The sequence below is a fragment of the Neodiprion virginianus genome, chromosome 3, assembly GCF_021901495.1.
Source record: "Neodiprion virginianus isolate iyNeoVirg1 chromosome 3, iyNeoVirg1.1, whole genome shotgun sequence".
Classification (NCBI taxonomy): Eukaryota; Metazoa; Arthropoda; class Insecta; order Hymenoptera; family Diprionidae; genus Neodiprion; species Neodiprion virginianus.
In genome coordinates, this window is record NC_060879.1 from 33,499,133 (window position 1) to 33,520,856 (window position 21,724).

Below are 21,724 nucleotides of genomic sequence, written 5' to 3' on the forward strand. Positions count from 1 at the left end.
CAATTAAACATTTACTATCGCGATATTTCTTTTCTCCGTTCGTAATTGTAGGTTCTGAATACTTATTAGGCTCATAAGTACTAAATTATTTACAAATTCCACAATCGGCAATAAGTACTTTGTTTTATACAAATTGATAAATATTTGATATTACGTACCCAATTATTCTTTTCCAATTATAAACTGTCAAAATTAATAAGAGAATAAAAATTTACCAATAAACACTGCGCGATTAATCAAACGTTCTCATCTGTCACCTTATGGACATATCTAACGATTAAAGGACGCGGTACAAAATTTTTCCAAACTTTCCGAAATTCGTTTGCTTATTGATAGTTAGGGACTGAGATTTTCATTCGTACATTTATTGTGCCTATATCCACACCTGCACGAAGTTCACAATCGATGCTGCTTCGTATATCTTTCCAAGCGTTATAATCGTCCATACGGTTGACGCAAGAAGTTATACAGTAACTCCTAATCGGTCGTAACCAGTCTATTGGATTTATACAGCACACTGACTAATTGATCGATTGCCTCACTCATTCTCTACAAGTATATGAATTATCTTGAAACATTTATCGATCATTCGGTAGGATACGGTGTAACAATTTTCTGAAGACAGAGTCGAAGTTATACATTTAGTGTCATTAAAATGAAATCGAAGCTAGTTAAATTACAGGTAGTCGAAAAATCAACGACAGAGTAAAACTGAAGACCGATTTTAACGAAACGAGAATACCTTGTACACTGTTTTCATCTCGTAAGGTCGTCAAAAACTATCAGCCTATTCTACTCTCCAAGGTTTTCTTAGCAATCTATTTTTGGTTGTGGAACCAATGCAGTATCCACAACCTTGGACGTTAATAAAATAGACCCTAACCCCTAGCATTAAAAGAGTTTGCTGTTAATTCCACAAATCTCGACAGGCTCTTGGTCTACGATTCAATTGTAATTGATAAGAATTGATGACCCGTATGTGGAAAAAATTCACCCGATTGAGGTTGAAAACTTCACGTATCGTTGTTAACCAATAATAGTAATAATGCGTTTAATATATTTCCATTTCTCCGCTGTCCATATGAGTTTAATCACGTCATTATCATTCAGTATCCTACAGTAACACTCATCTAGTTACTCGCAGTGATTAGAAAATCTTACTATATATTTTCATGACAGTTGAATTGAGAAAATAGGACATTTTATGCGATAATTCCTAAGTACTCGCGGGATTAATTCGGTTTTGACGATCGTCAAAGTCTTCCATTGATCAACCGAGCAACTCGATTACTTGACCCGAAGATCACAGAAAAGAATGACAATCCCGAGCCCGATTCCAAGGGTCGGCGATCAGGCAAGGAATGTCCCCATTACGAACAATTCAATCTACCGTTTGATTTTCCACCCGTTCCGAATTTCCTATCCTGACCGCGCAACCGTGACCGTCGACGAGTCGGCGCAATCCGTACACCAATATGGATTCCTCGCCCTCGATAGGCGGCAGGTAACGTACTAAGCGTGTCCCTTTTCGGTGACTAAAGAAACAGTGTCGTTGCCGCGTATCTCGTAACATTTCGAGTACCCGGCGGGCTTGGACTTTGGTGGCGTTTTGGCGGTGTCTCAACTAGTATTTTTTTCGATCTGGTTCAGTCCCTCGGGACCCGGGGATCTAGAGATGGCCGAGGACTACGCCTACGCGTGTCAAAGAGCCGAGCTCCTCGGGCTGCCACTGCCTAGTCAGGAGGAATGGACCAAGTCAAGGCAAGCCACTGAACCCACCAAAGAAGAGATCGAGGACTCGATAGTCGAGGTACGTGTTAAGACTGAGCGTTATGATGACCTGAATTCGGGGCTTCCAATACCCTTCGATTTATTATGAGAAGCCCAAAAAATTTCTGATGTAATCGTGTGAGATGGAGAAACAAAATAAATATCGAGGAGGTAAACTGAATTAAACCATGCCTCGGATTGTTGTGTCTGGATTCTCCTCGTTGTTTATTTATTTATATTTGTTCATTTGATATCGATGAGTTGAGTGGCATCTCTTTCATTGCAATCGTTAACCATGCATGCTACATTCTCAACGCATATATATTCTTGGAGCAATTTTTTTTATTTCAAATAGTGTACCAAAAGTTAATCTGATGGCCAAATCGAGTTTACAAGCTCTAGGTGATTATCGATAAAACCTTATATTATAGTCATCATCTTTATTATGATCGAGAAGTAATCGCGAAACCCTAATTATTTTAAAGACTCGTAAAATAATAAGCGAATCTTCTAATTTATAGGATGCCACTATGAAAGATGAAAGCTTGCAACGCGTCGGGGGCGGTCTGGATGAACTCAACAGCATCCTAAGCGCAACTCAAAAGAAGCTGAACAGGTTTAAAGTAAGATAAAGCAGAGGAGAGTGTATTTTTTTAGGTAGTACACAGCACAGCCTGCTGCGCGTTTTATCGACTTTTACCACGGTTGTTGTTTTCATAAAAAATTTCAACAAAGTTCAAGACATCATCTGTTCCGGATATTTTCAAGACGATCGAACAGTGGACCGATAAAAAAGTTAATCGCATGGCTTTGAAGTCGCAATTCTTTCTTACCATGGTAGACGCTTCATAAATATTCAGATGCAGTATGAAAAAAAAAAACATCGCACGGCATTTTCGCATTGAATCGCGTTTAATTCGATTCGAATAAACTAACTGGCGTTTCGTCTGTGTATTACATGGTTCCGGTTATCCGGAAATTATTTCACTCGTCGTCAGCCTCTCATCGTGTTCATTAACTCGTCCAACTACTTTCGTCTGTGTTTCTCAGCAGTATAAGTGACGTTAAACGTCGATTATTGTGCTTCCATACCTACTATTCGATTGAAGATGATATGTATACTTTTTGTTTCTCGATTATACTCGATGTCATCCTGAAATTTCAACCGTACTCCGATTCGGTCGCACAATCAAGTTTATCTTGCGACTGCAATTTTATATTCACGAATTCTGTTCAAGAATTATGGGCACGCTGATTGGAAACCGTTTCATTCAAGCGATAAAGGCTTTTTTAATGTATTCAGATTTATACTACTTTAACGTACAGACGTTGAGTAATAAAATATATTACGACCGTCCGTCAGTTCGCCGACAAGTGATTCTGAATAGATTCAGTTCGCAGCATTCACATAAGTAGTAATTCCTGATAACCCGAACGCTGGGTACACAATGCATAATTTATGGCCGTCGCTATTTTACCATTCAAATTTGTATTCACGGCAGTTTTTAAAGTCGATGAGTACTGAATGAATACAGCGGATGTTTACACTCTACACGGTCCCGTTCGCTAACACTTAACCGTCAGCTCTTTCCATCGATCACGAAAACCATTCAACATAATGGTCCGGCGCGTCTTTTCCTCCGGGGCTCTTGATGGCCAGCGATGAATGAAATTCCTCATGCTTACCGAGTTTAGAGCGTAAGCTTCGATTCCAGACTGTCTGCGGTAGCTTGGGGGCCATGTTGAAGGTACGAGTGGGCTCCAGGTCAAGCACTCCAGACCATGCACCTCTCCAGCCAAACCCGGACAGCTCGAAAGGCTTGAGTGACACCCTGACGGCCGATGAGACTATATCTGTGGAGTGTACGGTGGATGAAACGGTCGAAAAGATCGAGGCTGGTGCTCGGAGGCACGATATCAATGATAAGATCGAGTCACACGTCGACAAGTTGGACCTGTTGATATCGAAGGCGGAAAACGCACAGTACAGTATGCAGCATCAAACGAAGCAAATGAAGAAATTTTTGAAATAGTCGACGCGCTTACTACTAGAAAAATCAAACTACGCGATATAGGAAATGCGCTAAAAGCCGGAATTCGAATAAATTTTCGTACATACTCGTACAAGGCGTATTCTTACTTTTGGTAAACTAGACGTTGACCTTCTGCAGGCATTGGTTGAATTAAACTAGTCGTTGCGTTCAGCCCATTTTCTACGTCACGGCCTCGAGCATAAAACTCAAATTATTAATGATGTTTTTCTCTTTTTGACAAAACTATACATAACACAGGATAAAGATTTTGCAAATTTCTTAACTGTACGATTTAAAAAAATTATTCGTAAGTGGCTGTTCTGCAGAGTGATCATTCTTTGTTGATAATATTATTATCGTTACGAAGAAAAAAAAAAAGAAAAACTTATTTATAAGCAAAATTCGAATTCATATCTGTATACCTCAACAACGATTAATCAATTCTCTCAATCTTATGGTATTGCTAATCGGTCGTTGGTGCTTCAAATGTAATCGCAGTAATCGTTGTATCAAGCTGTGTATATACCCTACGAATAATGTTCGCTTCCGAATGCACTTTATAGCAACTTTGGAGTACAGTTTTTGCTTATAATATTATAGCATGACAGTAAGCTCTAATGCCTGAATTTACCACGAAACATACTAGCTCGATTAAGCTTTCCTACTCTGCTTGGAGAAATCAAGGATTGTACGCTGTTCCACGGAAAAATGTAACTCTTTTTTCTATCGATTATCAGCCATACTTAATTCATGATGAGTACCCGTTAAACGGCAAATGAATACTTTTTCATAAAAATTTTCACTAACTCTTAGCAAGTTAATTTCGTCTGAATTCATTGAGCGTCTAAGCTAACATCTCTTCAAACTTACCATAAATCAACAATTCATTACAAATTTGAAGGTTGAGAGCTTCCAGTCATTACGAAGTCGACGAAATATTCTTTATCTTAAAATAACTTTTATACTTTACAATGCATAATTAATATCTAATTATAAGCCGCAGATGCCGCATCCTCAGCATCCATTCGTATAGAATAATTAATTTGTTCGTTGATTTAAAAACCGGTAATACATACATTTGAGGTGATTTACGTCTATAATAGATTTGACATAAAAAATGTTGATAAGTCTTTTCCATGCATTGGAAGTAAAAAGATATTTACTGAAAAAATTTACCAAATTTTTTAAGGCGATACAATTACATAGACTGACTTTAAGCCACTTGTGTTGGGATTCAAGATCAAAATCTTCGTTCCCTGGTGTAATTTTATCAACATACCTGAATTGTACATACTTTTTATACATGTATGTATACATTTGTTAATTATGAATTATACAAATATTTGAGAGATTTACGATGTATTACATAATATACAATGTTATATCATAAATAACGTTTCTTAAGTTTAAATCAATTTTAGAGTTATTGTACTTGCATTATAATATTGTTGCTATTGTTGTTATGTAATATACCACAACCGCTTGTTGATTCTCACGAATAAATTATATGTTACAATTACGATTAACCATGTATAAATGAAATTACCATTATATATTGATGCTTGTAACCAAACTCGTTCTCAGCCTATTTCAATATGATCCTGAATGGCAATTTTTTTTTATGCAATACAAAAGTATGGCAGGAATTGGCGCGTATTAAAATTACGACCGTTTTGAAGTTTCGATTCGACGTGTCAGAAGAACCGGCAGTGTATTGAATTGTGGCTAATCAAACAAATACGAGTCAAGTAGTGCCACCTGGATTCGGTTTGACCTGCCGCGTAAACGTGACCGTCGATAAAAAGCATAGTAAAAAGCGCTAGACGAGACGCGCTGTTTAGTTTTCAAACTGACACTTTTGCCAGAGTTCCATAATGATTTATCCCTATTAATTCATTGATCCTGTTTAGGGAGAGAGAAACTTAGTGCCCTTTAGTAACTCTGGTTCACTTTATGAATATCAATTACAAACTGACGTAAATGAAATCTCGTGTTCGTTTGTTTTCGCCTAAATGTTGAACTAAACTTCTCATCCACCTTAAAGGGATGAGAGTATAATTAATAACATAATAGTATACATAACTGATAAATAAAATATCGAAGCCCCCGTAAAATCATTGTTTTTATAGTTTCGGGTATGTTGAATACTACAGAAGATATATGTCAATACTTTTGTATCATTTGCAAAATGTTATTAGATTGAACATTTATTGGATTTGTGGTCAAATCTCAACCTCAATAAAGATATGTTGATTTTTCAGTGGAGTCAATGAAACTCAGTGACCTGAAACGAATTAGAATATAATTCGTAATATGTTAAAATAGAAAAATCAGTTAGTAATTTTTTCGAGTCATTTGAACCACAATTGATTAAGCGAGTCTTCATTCGCGTTGGCACTTTGGCTACAACCTACCTATCGTTGAGGTGATTTCATTATCTAAAGTACCCTTTGTTGATTGTAATATAACTGTGAAAGAACGGTAAAAAATCGCACCTCCTTCTTAGAACACGCGTAAAACATTAAATTTTTAACTCTAATGGATGGATTTAAGTTCATATTTTTAAAAATAATCTGAAAATTAAAACTTTCTGTTCAGTTAGTTTCAGATCAAAATTACAATCTTCGCAGTTATGGTTCAAATGACTTGTAAGAATTACCAGATATAGTGCAACCTAGTAATAAAAGATCATCAGAGTATAGAAAATATTCATTCAATTCTTCCACGTCGAAAAGACTCCCAAAAACCATTTATTTTGTGGCCGCCTGAGGTAAGTTCCCTCCTCGCATCGCGTAAATTTTTCTTTGGGCCACAATCTATCATTCGCAGATTATACACCGATGAGTTTGGTACGAGTACTGCACTGTTCAAGTAACGTGACAGAGCCTGAATAACGCGATCTGAACTCTGGCCTAAATCGGCACGTAATTTCGCTTCGGCTGCTCGGAAGCGACTGATGCTGCGAGGCGCTCATAAATAATTGTTTCCACCAGTCAGCAGCGCTAAGAGCTGCGCGCAATGCGATCGGATGTTTACTGAATTTCCGTAACACATCGTTGTTGTCTTTGGCCAACGACACGGCTCGGCGTAAATGCCGTTGCAAATTTCAATGAATTTTTAATGTTTGTGAATTACTCTGTTTCGACCACTGCGGTGGCACTTTGCTATGGAAAATATGCACTGCACAATACACTGTCTTCGTGATGCTAAATACGGCAAAGTATTAGTCAGCTATGGACATACGTATTTACCGTCCCCGTAGCTCGAAAATTAGTTTAAAAAACCTATTCGTCGTCAGAGCTTGGCCTCTCTCCTCATGCAGGCTTCTCTGGAGGATAGCGTTAACCTTTGCTTACCGAATTGCCGTCGTCCACAGCGTCAGGCTTACTACTTCCTGAAAGCGACATAGCTGAATTGAAACTTGAAACGAGGTTGACGTTGCGTCTGCTCGTACGCGAATGTGGTGATATTTAATTTAATTCTAATAACGTTATTAAATAGTTGTTTAAAAATGCCAACCAACACTGCAGTGTCGCCCCGAGTTTTTACTGCGATACAAAATGTACATATCAAAGAACTATCGACGTGCTCTCAGAAAGAAATACGACCAATTCTACCCTGTTTGGTTAGGATGAGCTTGATCTCACCCTTGGACATCACAAAAGAATGCGCAGAAGGGAGAAAAGAAATATTAACGATATTATCCGGGATAGAATTAGTTAATTCCATCGTAGCTCTTCTATCAATAGACTTTCACGCGTTAGAAACTGACGTTCGTAAGGAACAACAATTGAGGTTAGTTTTTGTTAAGTTAGGTTATCCCAAACCTCTGTCATAGATTTTTGGCACGCAAACAACAGTTTGTCAACAATGAAATCAAAAAACCTACTTACTGAAACTCTGTCTTATCTCTAGTTTTTGAAAGATTTACAGTAACCTGAGAATGGTCTTAATAGCACGTTCAAATTTTGAAAACAATTCTCTTATCATTCTTCTATTTGTACTATCACCTCATTCCATTTCTTATCCATATTCTGGCAGCAATCTCTAGCTAAATGTTGTAATGTGCATTAAGATTTTACTGTGAAAATACACCAGAAATAAAAAATGTTTTGGATCAAAGACACATTACCGATGTGTATATGGAATATCATAAATGTATTTCACTTAGGTGAAAGGCTTTGCTAGACTCTATTTCTAGCAAAGTGAAAGAAATAATTCAAAGTCAACTTATAGGAATTTGATTGATTCAATTTTATTTATTTCAGACAAAAACTTGGAAGTGTTCAAAGCGACAGCATTCTTGCTCAGTCATTACAGAGCGGATTAGCTTTGGAATTCGAACGTAGTGACTCTACTCGACGACTACGCTTAGTACTCAGTGAGATCCTTTTTATAGCCTCTCAGATACAAGAGCTCCAGAGAAATCAAGAGTTTCAGATCAAGCAATCAGATTTATTTGATAATGCGGTTTACATGGAAGAAATAAGCGATGTTATTTGCATAGCCCTGGCAGAACTCCCTGCTCTATTGTCGATTCTAGACATAGCGGAAACTTTGTTACATGTTAAACATGGTCCAGAGATAATATGCTGGATCGTAGCCAACAGTCCAGATAGTTTTGCAGAGGTTTGTGCTCATCTGATCGCAAATGGAGAGAGACAAGAAGAATCTGCCTTAGGTCGAATTCGTACCCAAGCTTTGACCATGCTGTGCCAAATGAATCCCAGTCAGGCTTTAGCTGTTAGAGCAAAATGTGTTGAACTATGCCGCATGCCTGCACTTGCCATAACTCTGAGTCTTGAACATGAGAATATCGATAACTTACAACCAGAAAGCGACATGGTTGCTTTTGTGTCTGGATTGTTGCTTGGAAATGATCAGCAAGTAAGAACTTGGATCGCGATGTTTGTTAGGAATGGTCAGAAACGAAAATGGGAGTCCCATACAGCTCTGCAATCTCTTAGAGAAGAACTGCTTAGAAGACTAAAGGCAATTACTTCCCACAGCTCAGACAGTCAGTTGGCAGAGTCTTATGTTGTTCAAGCCAGTGCCTTGCTCAGACTTTATTGCGCGCTCAGAGGAATCGGTGGAATAAAATTTCAGGACGACGAAGTTGTCATGATAGTGCAATTATTGACTTCTCATCCCCCACCATCTCCAGCTGGAGTCAGATTCGTGTCTTTGGGATTGTGCATGCTAATTGCTTGCCCGTCGCTGATAGGACACAGTAATCTTGAAAAACGTAGCATAGAATGGGTACAGTGGCTTGTCAGAGAAGAAGTTTACTTCGAAAGTACAAGTGGCGTGTCTGCCAGCTTTGGTGAAATGTTACTTCTCATGGCTATTCATTTCCACAGCAATCAGCTATCCGCTATTTGTGAGCTGGTCTGCGCTACTCTCGGAATGAAAATACCCATCAGGCCAAATAATCTCACTAGAATGAAGCAGATATTCACACAAGAAATATTCACTGAACAGGTTGTCACATCTCATGCAGTGAAGGTCCCTGTTACAGCAAATCTCAGCGCAAACATCCCTGGGTTTTTGCCTGTGCACTGCATACATCAGTTGCTAAAATCAAGAGCTTTTGCCAAACACAAAGTACCAATTAAAAATTGGATTTATCGTCAAATATGCGACAGTGTACCTCCCCTACATCCTGTACTACCAGCTCTGGTGGAGGTATACGTCAATTCAATTTTAGTTACAACTAACAAAACCTCCGAACATACCAATAAACCAATCACAGAGGATGAAATCAGAAGAGTATTCCAGAATAGTGTTTTTGGAGCAAATTTCGATCCAAAAAAGTCTGTTCTAAATATTGCTGATATGGAAAATGATTACATGGATGTCGACACTTCAAAACCATCCCTAACGTCACAACTGTTGCTATTGTATTACTTATTATTGTACGAGGATGTGAGATTATCAAATATGCATAATTTCATATCACAGGGTAAAAAAGTGAAGTCGTATTCAACCGAGTTTTTATCTGAGTTGCCAATAAAATATCTCTTACAACAAGTTCAAAGGGATCAAATGAGTTACGCAGGATTGTTTTCTCCTCTCTTGCGGCTCTTAGCCACACATTTTCCACATCTGTCGTTGGTGGATGACTGGTTGGATGAAGAGATGATAAATATAGACTCAATGACAGCTAATTACGACAATGTTGTAATTAATGATGTAGCAATTATAGAGGCATTTGGACATATCGAAACTTGCCCATCCCGAACAGGAAGATTACTACGTCAGCTTATAGACATGAAGCCTACAGATATTTGGCCACATGCGGAAACCATTATACATTTCTTCAAAGCAATATTGGACAATAAAGTACCAAGATACATTCAAGGTATAAATAGTACTTCACAATGATTCCTAAGTAAATCTTACCGCAAAATAATATACATATAATGTTGAAAATTCTAATACCAATTTAATTTTTCAGAACTGTATAAACAAGTCTGGTTAAGATTAAACACTGTATTACCAAGATGCCTTTGGGTACTATCAATCAATGCATTAATCATTGAAAATACAATGGTCAGGAATGTATTTCTTACTCAAGAAAACATTGTCCTTGACCCACTGCAAGTTTTGCGATGCCACACAAGAGTTTTTAGATGTGCGCCCGTCTTGTCAGTTATTCTACGGTAAGAAATATGAACTTTTTCATTTCAGCCTACTGCAGCCCACTGTAATCAGTTTTCAATGCCTGCTTCTTTGGTGTTCTACAGAAACATTGTAAAATATCACTTCTGTTCAACAGACGTTTCTACGAATTGTTTTTCATACTTTCAACATTTGACATGACATTATTTCTTAAAATTTGGATTTTATTGCATTGGAAAATTTTCACCTATTTGTAAGTCATGGATACGAATTCTTGACGTACACAACTTCCTTTAACAAAACAGTATGCCGTTATAAGTCTGTGTGGCATAAGTTTGAGAGATCAAAGAAAGAAGCGTCGGTAAAAGGCTGAGTTGAATACAAGTCCAGTATATCATTCTTGACGAATTAGAAACTGACTCGATTTATTTCTCAAATCCAACAGTATTTTGCAAGCAACATTAGCTGCATCTCGATCTCAGTTATCTAGGCATATGCAGGACAGACCCTTAACAGAAAAAATTGGTCAACTAACCAGCGAAGCTGAAAGAGAGGATCTACGAACTGCTCTGGTTGCAGGGCAAGAGAGTGCAGCAGTACAAATTCTCTTAGAAGCCTGCTTAGAAACAGAAGAAGATCGTCAAGTGCCTGGTCAAATGTGGTCCCTAAGGGAAATACGAAGTGTCGTTTGTTCATACCTTCATCAAGTTTTTATTGCTGATCCTTCACTAGCAAAATTAGTGCATTTTCAAGTGAGTATATTTATTTTTTAAACCCTGGGTTAATCTATCAACTTTATTGAATGATTATGGCTATAACACAAGAAATTACCATTCACTAATCGAGTAAGAAAACTAAACAGAACTGGAAATACTAGCACAAATTTCGGTTTGCTTTCTGTAACTGAATAAGCTCCAAATATCTACTTGGCTGATTAAATTTTGCCACTAACTTCATGATGCATCCTGTTACATTCCCTAAACACTGATTGAAGTATTCCTTTGCAGGTTTCCAGCCTTTGTAAATGAAACAAAATATTTGAAGCATCCTTATTTATGATTTCAGGGATATCCAAGAGAGCTATTACCAATTACTGTTTCTGGTATTCCCTCTATGCACATTTGTCTCGATTGGATACCAGAGTTGTTGTCGCAGCCTGAACCAGAGAAGCAAGTATTTGCTGTTGATCTAGCATCTCATTTGGCAGTTCAGTATGCCCTACCAAAAGCTCTGAGTGTATCACGGCTAGCTATTAATACACTGGCAACTTTATTAGGAGTTTTGCCAGCTAAAGGTAGAGTGTTGTTATTCATGCCTGTTTTACCAGCTCTTACAAGGATCTGTTTGGCATTTCCACCTTTGGCTGAAGATACAACTGCTTTATTGCTACAACTTGGACGAGTTAGTGTGGCCCAAGCAGCCCTGGGAGATAAATCCGCAGAAATATTATGTCGCGAGGTCAACAAAACTTTCGCTGCTTTGCTGCAAAAAGCAATTCTCCAGTCAAGAGTATTCTAAATTGTACCATACATATGAAATGACTTGTACATACATTTTGTATACACATTATCACTAAAAATATAAAAATATAAATTAATATTGAACGAAAGTACCTTTTGTATTTATAAAGACAAATTCATTTTTATATTTTATATATATATATACTGAAGTTGTTTGTGTATATATATATATATGTGTGTGTATAGGTATGTACAGTTTAAGCGGTGAAACTTTATTATAAAATTTGGATTGTATTCAAATTACCTTTCCACAGATAATAAATCATCTACTGAGTTATATAGTCTACTTCCTTGGATTTTTAAACTTAAGTCACCCAGGAGAAGACTCCTAATTTTTTGTATTCTTTTTTACAACAAACTAATAAAAATGGAACATGTCAATTAGTACGATAGGCACATTTCATATAAAACAGAGTGTCGTATAAATATAAGTTTATTTACATTGCAAAAAATCCTCTTGCCGAATAAGCGACAAAAGTGATTACGAGCATAGACTTCATCGTAGTTAATGTTAATAATATTATTTAAAAATAATAATTACATCCTGCTAGCTGCCACGCCCTTCCTTTAAGTAATATACAATGAAATTTATAGCGTTGAAGAGTCGTGGAGCTTATGCTTACTTACAGGAGCCAGTCGATGGTCCTTGTCATTTGGTTTGCGTTCGATTGCTCAAAAATAGATTTACAATTGGAAATAAAAATTTATTAGCTGTTATCCAATCAGAACACTATCACCATGAGCTAAAACTGGCAAAGGATTTCATCAGGTTCTTTTCTATATTTCGAAATTGTAGTAATAACAAAATGTATAGTCAAGCGTGAAACAATGTTCTGTTAAAAGATGCTGAAAACCAGTACACGTAGTTTGAAAAAATAAACGTAAATTGAACTTTGTATACACCATTTTCTGTATCTGAGATTTATAAAATAAATAAAAGGTATACGTTCAGGCTAAATTTCACTCTCCAGGACTGACTTAGATTTTCGTAGCACAATGACTCGAGGTTAAAAATAACTAGCGTGTGTCGGCCTACGGGAACTTGATAGTGATTCGCTGCCATGAATCTTGATAGAGAATTTGATTTTACTAGAATTCGAATTTTTAACGTTGTCAATTATTGAAAGCAGTTTTTTCTTGTACCAGGCCTGGTAATAACCAAGCCAACTGAAACTGAACTGAACGTGAGTTTCATAGCTGTGCCCTGTGATCTCGCTTTGCACTATGAAAATATTTTCAAATAGCGATGCATGCACAGTAAGAATGTTAACCACCCCGAGCTGCAGCGCAGAATTATAGAATCTTTCAGAAATAACTATTAGACTATTAGCAATGAATTTGTGAAAACCGTTACATACATCCAAAAGTTTTTTGGAAGAAAATATTGTCCAAACTGACAGGAAGTAATATTTGATAGAATTTTTTAATTTACATTATATCACTGAAAATCATAAAGTAGTATTGCACTAAAAAAGTAACAGAGGTTTTGTAGAATAACGAAAGTTACTACAAATCACTTCCTACCAGCCCTGCACTTACACACTGTAATAAAAATGAAAATAAATAAAATTACAAAAATTCATTATACCGCTTCATTACAAGAATTGCTGCGCAATGGAAAATTTATGTTTTACAATTTTCAGTGACTGTGCAAGTACGAAAATTCACCAATTGTCACCGTGATTTTAAGCGCTGTAATAAACTGTAAGTATAAAAGTTTGATTTTTAGTGCGCGATAGCCAAACGACTCATCTGATTCCACTATGGTTCCACCACTTTGTACATAGACTGCCCAGCAGACAGTTGAGTGTAATATTGAGTGTAATATCGGTCCAGGCCGTGCGTCAAATTGGCAGAGCAAAATAGTGTATGGCACTGATAAGAGACCAAGTCTTTATAGATGTATTGGGTTATGTGGGTGGAGGCCTTCTTTGGGGTTCAGGAGTATAATGTAAACGGGTGCGTATGTGCTGCGGACTTCCAGGGACCGAGTTGCTTTCAGAAAGTCTTCTAGGTGGTGGCTGTGGGGGTGATGGCGACACATACCTGAATTATAAAAATTACAATAGTGCTGATTTCTTGCAGTTGCGATTTGCTTAGCTTCAATAAACTTTATCAATTGACACTTGTCAACCATTTCTTAATACCATTTGCCGGCTAGGATTAGTAGATCTGAACAGTTTCACATAATCTTTGGAGTATTAAAAGATATCAACTTTCCTGATTAATTATAACAGAAATATTTCATAACATTACCTTCTGGAAAATGAAGGTGACGCTGGATCCGTAATATTCCTTCTTAGTGCAAGCGGAGATTCTCCGCGATTAAATCTTGGAGGAGGTTCTGGCGAAGGGGCACGATCGCTCCCAAGTCTAAGCCTAACGTAGGAAGCGAATCGTTTTTTCGCTGATTCTTTGCAAACTCCCTGACCCTGTGTAAGAGGTGGAGAAGTTTCTTGCTTGCGCTGATGGTGCTGATGAGCATAGCGTGATATCAATAATTGTGGACTAGTAGAACCCTGGGCTGGTGGCTCCGATGGAAATCTAGGAATCCAAATACCATTAACTTAGATCAGAAGACTTGGTTATTTTTCCTGTATCACAATGAAGGTATTGAAATTTGGAGACGTTGTGAATGAGCAAATTTCATACAAAGTATGGTATCAAGCATATTCAATTCATAAAACATAATAAAAAATTTGTTAATGATGTGTAAGGTTGGTGAAACTTGCCTTTTTCGACTAACCAAAGGACTTCCATATATATCCTGAATTGGTGGGTGAGTTTGAGGCGACTGATGTCTAACTCGTTGCATGAACGGTGAATATTTTCCCCCCTCATTAGTAGGTTGAACAACTCCTGGAGGGTCAACATTTTCTCGTCTCCATGGTGAATAATCGCGAGCAAAAGGACTCAAAGATCTCGAAATACCTTGCCAACGATCCCTACTTCCATCTCGTTCTTCTAATCTTGAAGAAAACGGTGAGTAAGGTCTGTTTCTGGTTTCTGCAAAATTGGCATCCTGCCTGAATGGAGAAAATGGTCCGCCTTGACCATTTGTTGGATTGATCTCTGGGACAGGTTTACTGAATGGATCACAATTATGATCAGTGCCTTTGGATTGTCGTCGAAAAGGTGAAAATTGCCTGTTTACATTTGAATCCAAGCTTTCTCCTGATTCTTTGGTAGTTGGTGCTGAGAATGGACTAGCAATTTCCTTTCTTCTTAACGCATATGGACTATACGGGACGTAACTCGAACCATTTTCACTACTTTGGCGTTGGTGAAAGGGTACGAAACTGGAATTTTGTAGATCTTTGGTGATACCACTTCGTAGGAACGCTGGAACTTCAGAGTGTGTTCTAAGATGAGCTGTTTGTTTCAATGATACGTGTCCGGAAACCCGTGGCTGCCCTCCCGCTGGCCTGCAACTAAATTACATTATACTAAAAAATCTGAGCATCCCATTTATTCTACATTGCGCACAGACCATTCAGCGACAGGGCCACTATGCCCAAATTGGGAATCTTTGAAGATTCAATGTTTATCATATGATTCTTACTGTGGCATTTATCAAATGTTTCCAAATATTCCAGAAATCAATAAAAGTGAATAGTGAAGAACTCAATTACCATTTTATACTCAAACCATGTCCCCGGGGGGTTAATAGTTGGAATAAAAATATCATATACTTAATTTGACAATGTTGTACAATTTTGTTAGTCTTAAATTACAATTAAATTTATAATCACTTCTGTCAGTGTTTACTAAGGTAATGAAATAACTATTCTCATTTTTTCGCTTAACTCGCGCTCATCAATCCTTTTACTTGTACTTTAAGATGTAATATCCTTACATAAGGTTTCATCCTAGGTATTAAGGAAGAGAATCGGAAGCTAAAATCCATAAATTTAAAACCTAAAAGAACGACATAAAGGCATACAAATTCTTTGAAACATCATAATATTTATCTTTTGAAACAGATATAATAAATTAATATTTTTATTGCCCATAAAGTATTATTGATGTTACAAAGCAGAAGTGATTATGATTGTTATCGATTCTTTTAATGCTTTCATTAAGTGAGATTGTGATACCATTAATTGCGGTGACGAAGTCTGACTCAGAACTTAATTAATTCATCATCAATGCATCATAACACTACATCGTAAGTAATGTTCGGTTGAACGTTTATACACAATTATACCGAAAAAAATTAAAAACCATTTTCTACTGTGCAGATAAAATAAAATAACGCTTTGTCAGACCAAAAATACACTAATGCAGTCTGTGACATTACCTTTGCACTCAATGTTATATAATTTGTTCACTGACTTCGTAACATTTACATAACATACATATTTTTTTAAATATGAAGGACATGAAATTGGTAAGTAAAAGTTAGAAGGTTGTTAAAAATTGAGAAAAAACCATGCAACACAGATAAGGGTGAAAGGATTATCTACAAGTGTCAACGAATTAAGGAGCAAACAAGTTTTGCATTTAAAGTTAAAAGTGAAATAGTTACATTCCAAAATGGTGTGCTTGTTCTTGGAAACATTACAGTCTTCCTTGCATATCAGTATCAGCCAGACAAAATGAAATACTAAAGGATTTTACGAAAAAATGTCCATGTGTACTTGAGAGAATGCATAACGATTTTAATCATCACCTATTATAGTGTCGTGAAATGAAGCAAACACCATGGAATTTTTATATACATTAAAATAATTGATAATTTTTTTAAAGACTATCGAAGTAAAAAAAATGTATAAATGCTGTATGTTGATTTACGTAGGGAGTTCAGAGACGTCTTCTCGCTCTACAACCATATATAACGAAATAAACAGATAAATAAAGACAAATGCTTACCATAAATGGGGGTTGAAGGGTGGGGTGTGTAACAGGCGCGTGCACAAACCAAACAACTGGGAGGCGAATCGAAACGAAAATCGGGCAGATTTTTTGGCGTTTTTGAGGTATTTTTTTTATACTTTTGGGGAATTTTAGGGTACTTTATTGAAAGGGATGGAAATAAGGGTAGGGGTGAGAGAGGGGGGATGCTACGCTGCGCTGCCTCCCCCAAGCTCAACGCTGTAACACAATTCAACACGCACGCAAACGTTTAAGTGACTGGTTCAAATTAAATCGGGATATTATTCGTAGTTTCATTATATGAAAGTAATTATCAATAAGAAGGTAGCAATGGGATGAAAAAAATAATTAAAAAAACCTTGGAGCGACCAATATCAAATATATAACATATCAGTAGACTAACATTTAACACACTTTTAACTAAACTCTAAGTTAACGTTGTATCCCTACGACAACTCAGTACTTGAACGGATTACTGGTTATTTTCAAACCAAACCAAACATTACTATATTAGTTGGGAAAACTCATGCCATGTTTAAAACTCAAACTAATCTTCATACAGGATGTCACATTTTTTTTATTTTTTATCTGTATGATTCATGAAACTTTCTGTAATATTCAATTTCACATATTTATTGAGATTTTAATACCATATGTGAAAAAAGTTTAATGACGTCATTTTAGGCAAATATTGATCCGTCGAAATTTAGTATAAGAGAAAAGAATTGCAAAAAAGTAGCAGTATTTTCAAAACGGCAGAAAATCTATTTGCTGCTGGCACTGCCATATCGGAAGTTTTCGGTGAAGAGTCTCGACGCACATAGGCAACCGAAAACACATCTTACATGCTGTAAGTATAGCTGATGAAACTTCAGTTGCCTATCTGCCGTTGAGATATTGTTTGCTTCGAGGCCCTACACCTAAAGCTTTTAGTATGCAAATTTTGATAATATAAACATGTTAGAAACTTTTTTTTCATCGCATTATACGATATCTTGTTTCTGATGAAATGTAACTATGCTAAACTCGATTTCTGAACCACATAGATTTCTTCTAAGCAGCATTGAATTTTGATATTTCATTGAAACGATTTTGCAAGTTCCACATAAATTCAAAAACGTCCTGTACAGTGCTGGTAAATAAAGATATTTTATGCAAAAAAAAGTGGGAAATCTTGTTAAGTTTTATTGCTGACCTTGGTTCCAACTGACGCATAACTGTCGCAAACCACTCAGAACAAGAATTAGGTGATGAAGAGCCTTCAGCCTCGCCTTGTTCGCAGTCGTGCTTTTTATAAAAAGCTTGTTCCATGAGCTTATGATATTTGGGCCGATGTTTATAGTTTTTTGTGAGGCAACAGCAAACAAAATGGCGAAACTCTTTGGAAAAAGACGAGTCCAAAGGGAGAGAGGGAGGTTCGTCCTGTACCACCCTACTTAGAACCTAGTGATTATAGATTATTACTTGCACAATCGCTGGCGTGAGTATTTTCAGATATAGGTAATCTCATCGATATCGCACCTCAAAATCGGTTTTACAATCTCGATATGGAAACACTCCAGTAGCTAATTCTACCAAAGTAATTCCCAGACTCCAGACATCGGCTCTTATGTCATAATCAGGTTTCGTTGGGTCAGGCGGATCTATTCTTTCGGGCTGTAGGACAAAAAGGATTCTGAGTTTTGTTTTCGTTTCCAGGTTTCATGGCCACCCTGAATTTACAGAAAATTAGAAACTTTACTGAATCAAAGGCATAAAAAAAAACAACTTACCGCCATATAAGCTGCGCATCCTGCGCTCCTGGTTTTGGCTTTACTATCAACCAAACGACCAGATATCCCAAAGTCGCATAACTTGACACCCCCCGTCTCATCCAGTAGAATGTTACTTGGTTTCACGTCTCTATGGATTACCCCGTGTTTTTCTTTCAGGTACGATAGCGCTTTCACTGTCTGTTCAAATGTATCAAAGAATGAAATAAATAATTAGTAAGCTACATTTCCTGTTAAAAACGAGAATAAAAAGTGGGATGACCGAAGAATTACTACACAGAATTGTGAAATTTAAGTACTGCTGAGAGTTATTTTATAAATTTTGGAGATTCAAAAGGAATTTCAAAAGCGAAAAAAAATTATTGAGCAAGTTTTTACAACAAATTTACAACCAAGTATGCAAGAAGAGACTATGAATCAAAGACTGTTTATCTGCAGGATGAGAGTTGATAACACTGTTTTCACTCACTGAAAAGAAATATAACATTTTTATTATTATCCTGGTTTAAAAAAGTCTTTAAGTATCGATCAGTATTCACCTCCTTATGTGTACGATAGGCTCCTTGACTAGATGTGTGGTCAATCTATTGACGGTCAAGTAGATTATCAGATGTGAAAACAACAATAAACTATTTCGCAGCAAGCCCAGTTAATCTGCATGTTGAATGAACCTCACTACATTGTATGATCTTTATATAAGAGTTCGAGCAGGTCTATTTCTTTTGAGAATAATTCCAAATGATTTGGGATTTAAATGCTTTCGACAAATGCATTTTACAATTATAATAAGAGTAATGGCGGAGCAGCCGTGTGATACAAGTCAAATAATATTGATTTAATTTTCTTCTATGGAAATGTTTGAATGTTCAATGATTACATATCATTCATCATGATTCCAAACCTTCAGTACGCATTAGCTAATATATAAATAAATGATACAATAGACCTGGTCTGAATACTTCTTGCAACCATACGAGCCCTATTATTAATAACAGTTTCAACTCAACCTTTGTTGGTACTGATATTACACATCACATAAAAATTTTAGGATTACATCATTCTGCTTTGCAATTACTGACAATGCATATTGATGAAAATAATTTAGAGTGAGAAAAGCAAGTATTTAATTTCAAAATAATTCAAAGCTGACTATGTAGTGACCATGAATAAAAGCAGGTACATAATTGGATGGATTGCCATCGAAATTGTGGTCATGTAAGTCACAATAAGTCACATAATAACAGTTATAACTATTGAGAAAATGATGTACAAGATTAGCTGGCAAAATTATAACCCATAAAAGGGTACGAGCAGCATCTTGCATTTATTTAAACCTAATATACATTTCAAATTTCTGGACCTATACTTTAAAATCAACTTCAACCACCGGTAACGTGATTCTTTATCTGTTGTAAGATTACATAGATTTGTCTCAATTGGTTCAGGTCTGTTTACATAAGATTGTATAACCTTGACTCGTTTAATCTATCCCAAATCGTATCTGTAGAAATAGATTATACCGCAGGTGTACAATTTGAAATATAATGACGTAAATCAAAAATTTCTTGCTCACACTTACAGCAACGGTAACTTTTCCAAGAAATTCTTCAGGTATCGCTTGTCTGCTCCTCTTTAGCAATTTGTCAAGACAAGTGGCCATCAGTTCCATACATATCCACACATCAGACTCAGTAATAAAACATCCTAAGCACTGTACGATATACGGACAGTCATGAGACTTGAGCACTACGTCTAAATCCATTATTATCCTTTTATTTTCCTCCGTATTTCCGGATCTTCGCATTTGTTTTACAGCTATGACCACTCCACTTGGTCTATGCCTCATTTTGACGACGTGCCCGCAAGTACCATTTCCCAATTCTCCAAGGTGTTCCAAGTCTTTCATATCAGTTTGATATTTCTGTCCATTAATACTTAAAATCCCATTCATTTTCATAATCTCTTGAAGTTTAGAGTCAAATTCACTATCCTGTGTACGCTGGGGTGGCATTTGTGATACAGGCAAGTCCAGGTTCCGTCTAGGGCGCGTTGGTGTTCCAGAATCAACAACTGTTCTCAAAAGAAATATTAAAAATCATGTGTATGTGAGCCAAGTGATAAAAAAAATGTCCTCAAATGGGGTTTGCCTCAAAAATTTTTTGCTCTCACTGGAATCATCAATAGCAAACTAATTTTATAGCAGACGAACAAACTATCGGATGTACAGTTCTCTGATTACGATTTTAGTTGCAAATTATGTACAGTAAGTTATATCGACGAGACGATCAAGCTCACGCAGCTGCTGTTGCTTGCATTCTACGAAGCTTTGCAGAATCAGTGTTTAAAAGATTTTATTTAGCGGAGCTAAGATGCGTAGGGTGAACATAACCTATCAAAATCGACATTACATCCTAGGGAATGAATTTAGTTCATTATTTTGTGTAATTTGAGATTATCGTGATAAACAATTTTGGAATTAGACGAATAATCTTACGTTGTCTTGGCCTTCGAACAGCAGGGCTAGTCCCAGGCCCCGAGGATGACGGCGGTAAGCCCGTTCCTGGCATCCCTACGGTGTTTTGCCTATCTCTATCACTTGACTCATTTTCAGCTCTCAGTTTTTGTTGCAAATTTAATATTTTGGTTTTCAGCGTACTCGGCATCATTACGAATACCGACAGATGCACTTTAAACTAGACTTTACGCAATATTTGACAATTTTCACGACACTTTTCTGCCCTTTTTGGCAGCGGACCTCTGCGCCGCTGGCGTGCGCACATTGGCGTATCCATATTTCGATATTATGCGTAATTTTTATATGTTCACTAGTGGTTCGCAATCAACACAAGGCGTTAAGTGTATAAAGGCGGACTGACACACAAAATGTTGTATCATCTGATCGTGAAATTCGAATTACATGTATATGTTGCATCATACATCAGTTGCAATGAGAACGCTAGGTCTGGATTTGTATGGGCAACAAAATGCTTCCGCAGTAGTTTGCTGCCTAGTTCTTGACCAATAGGAATGCCAATAAAATACGTAATTCGCATTCGGCATGCACCAGGTAGCGCTTCTCTGCTTTATGTGCATTCCTATTGGCCGAGAGCTCGGCAGCAAAATACTGCGGCAG

General features: G+C 36.9%; 3 protein-coding genes across 6 annotated transcripts; 2 read left to right on the top strand and 1 right to left on the bottom strand.

Moving 5' to 3' along the window:
* Positions 1-1,461: 1,461 nt before the first annotated feature.
* On the top strand, positions 1,462-5,371 carry LOC124300571 (uncharacterized). The gene is made up of 4 exons (XM_046754804.1): positions 1,462-1,504; positions 1,651-1,810; positions 2,292-2,393; positions 3,486-5,371. The coding sequence occupies exons 1-4, from the start codon at positions 1,476-1,478 to the stop codon at positions 3,801-3,803; spliced, it is 609 nt and encodes a 202-aa protein (XP_046610760.1). The 5' UTR covers positions 1,462-1,475; the 3' UTR covers positions 3,804-5,371.
* Positions 5,372-7,217: 1,846 nt separating this feature from the next.
* On the top strand, positions 7,218-12,631 carry LOC124300473 (integrator complex subunit 2). 3 transcript variants are annotated; one of them, XR_006907222.1, is made up of 5 exons: positions 7,218-7,598; positions 8,072-10,164; positions 10,261-10,465; positions 10,582-10,785; positions 10,870-10,995. XR_006907222.1 is itself a non-coding variant. In XM_046754624.1 (5 exons), the coding sequence occupies exons 1-5, from the start codon at positions 7,315-7,317 to the stop codon at positions 11,940-11,942; spliced, it is 3,342 nt and encodes a 1,113-aa protein (XP_046610580.1). In that variant the 5' UTR covers positions 7,218-7,314; the 3' UTR covers positions 11,943-12,631. The 3 variants fall into 3 exon arrangements, 2 of the variants coding, with proteins under 2 accessions (XP_046610580.1, XP_046610581.1); XM_046754624.1 differs by lacking the exon at positions 10,582-10,785 and adding an exon at positions 11,490-12,631 and having other exon boundaries at positions 10,870-11,176; XM_046754625.1 differs by lacking the exons at positions 10,582-10,785; positions 10,870-10,995 and adding exons at positions 11,004-11,176; positions 11,490-11,627.
* Positions 12,362-21,446, bottom strand: LOC124300474 (dual specificity mitogen-activated protein kinase kinase 7-like). 2 transcript variants are annotated; one of them, XM_046754628.1, is made up of 8 exons: positions 21,086-21,446; positions 20,171-20,661; positions 18,592-18,771; positions 18,341-18,475; positions 18,015-18,262; positions 14,677-15,369; positions 14,201-14,488; positions 12,362-13,990 (listed from the first exon to the last, which is right to left on the bottom strand). In XM_046754628.1, the coding sequence occupies exons 1-8, from the start codon at positions 21,255-21,257 to the stop codon at positions 13,855-13,857; spliced, it is 2,343 nt and encodes a 780-aa protein (XP_046610584.1). In that variant the 5' UTR covers positions 21,258-21,446; the 3' UTR covers positions 12,362-13,854. The 2 variants fall into 2 exon arrangements, with proteins under 2 accessions (XP_046610584.1, XP_046610582.1); XM_046754626.1 differs by having other exon boundaries at positions 14,677-15,375.
* Positions 21,447-21,724: the final 278 nt, after the last annotated feature.

Bases quoted from the DNA above. Each gene is read 5' to 3' on its own strand.
- LOC124300571 (XM_046754804.1), top strand. From the start codon at position 1,476: ATGGATTCCTCGCCCTCGATAGGCGGCAG. The intron at 1,505-1,650 runs GTAACGTACTAA...GATCTGGTTCAG, and splicing joins TCGCCCTCGATAGGCGGCAG to TCCCTCGGGACCCGGGGATC. The intron at 1,811-2,291 runs GTACGTGTTAAG...TCTAATTTATAG, and splicing joins TCGAGGACTCGATAGTCGAG to GATGCCACTATGAAAGATGA.
- LOC124300473 (XM_046754624.1), top strand. From the start codon at position 7,315: ATGCCAACCAACACTGCAGTGTCGCCCCGAGTTTTTACTGCGATACAA. The intron at 7,599-8,071 runs GTTAGTTTTTGT...TATTTATTTCAG, and splicing joins CGTAAGGAACAACAATTGAG to ACAAAAACTTGGAAGTGTTC. The intron at 10,165-10,260 runs GTATAAATAGTA...TTAATTTTTCAG, and splicing joins AGTACCAAGATACATTCAAG to AACTGTATAAACAAGTCTGG.
- LOC124300474 (XM_046754626.1), bottom strand. From the start codon at position 21,257: ATGATGCCGAGTACGCTGAAAACCAAAATATTAAATTTGCAACAAAAA. The intron at 20,662-21,085 runs GTAAGATTATTC...TTTTGAGAACAG, and splicing joins TGTTCGAAGGCCAAGACAAC to TTGTTGATTCTGGAACACCA. The intron at 15,376-18,014 runs GTCAGCAATAAA...AATGTAATTTAG, and splicing joins ATGCGTCAGTTGGAACCAAG to TTGCAGGCCAGCGGGAGGGC.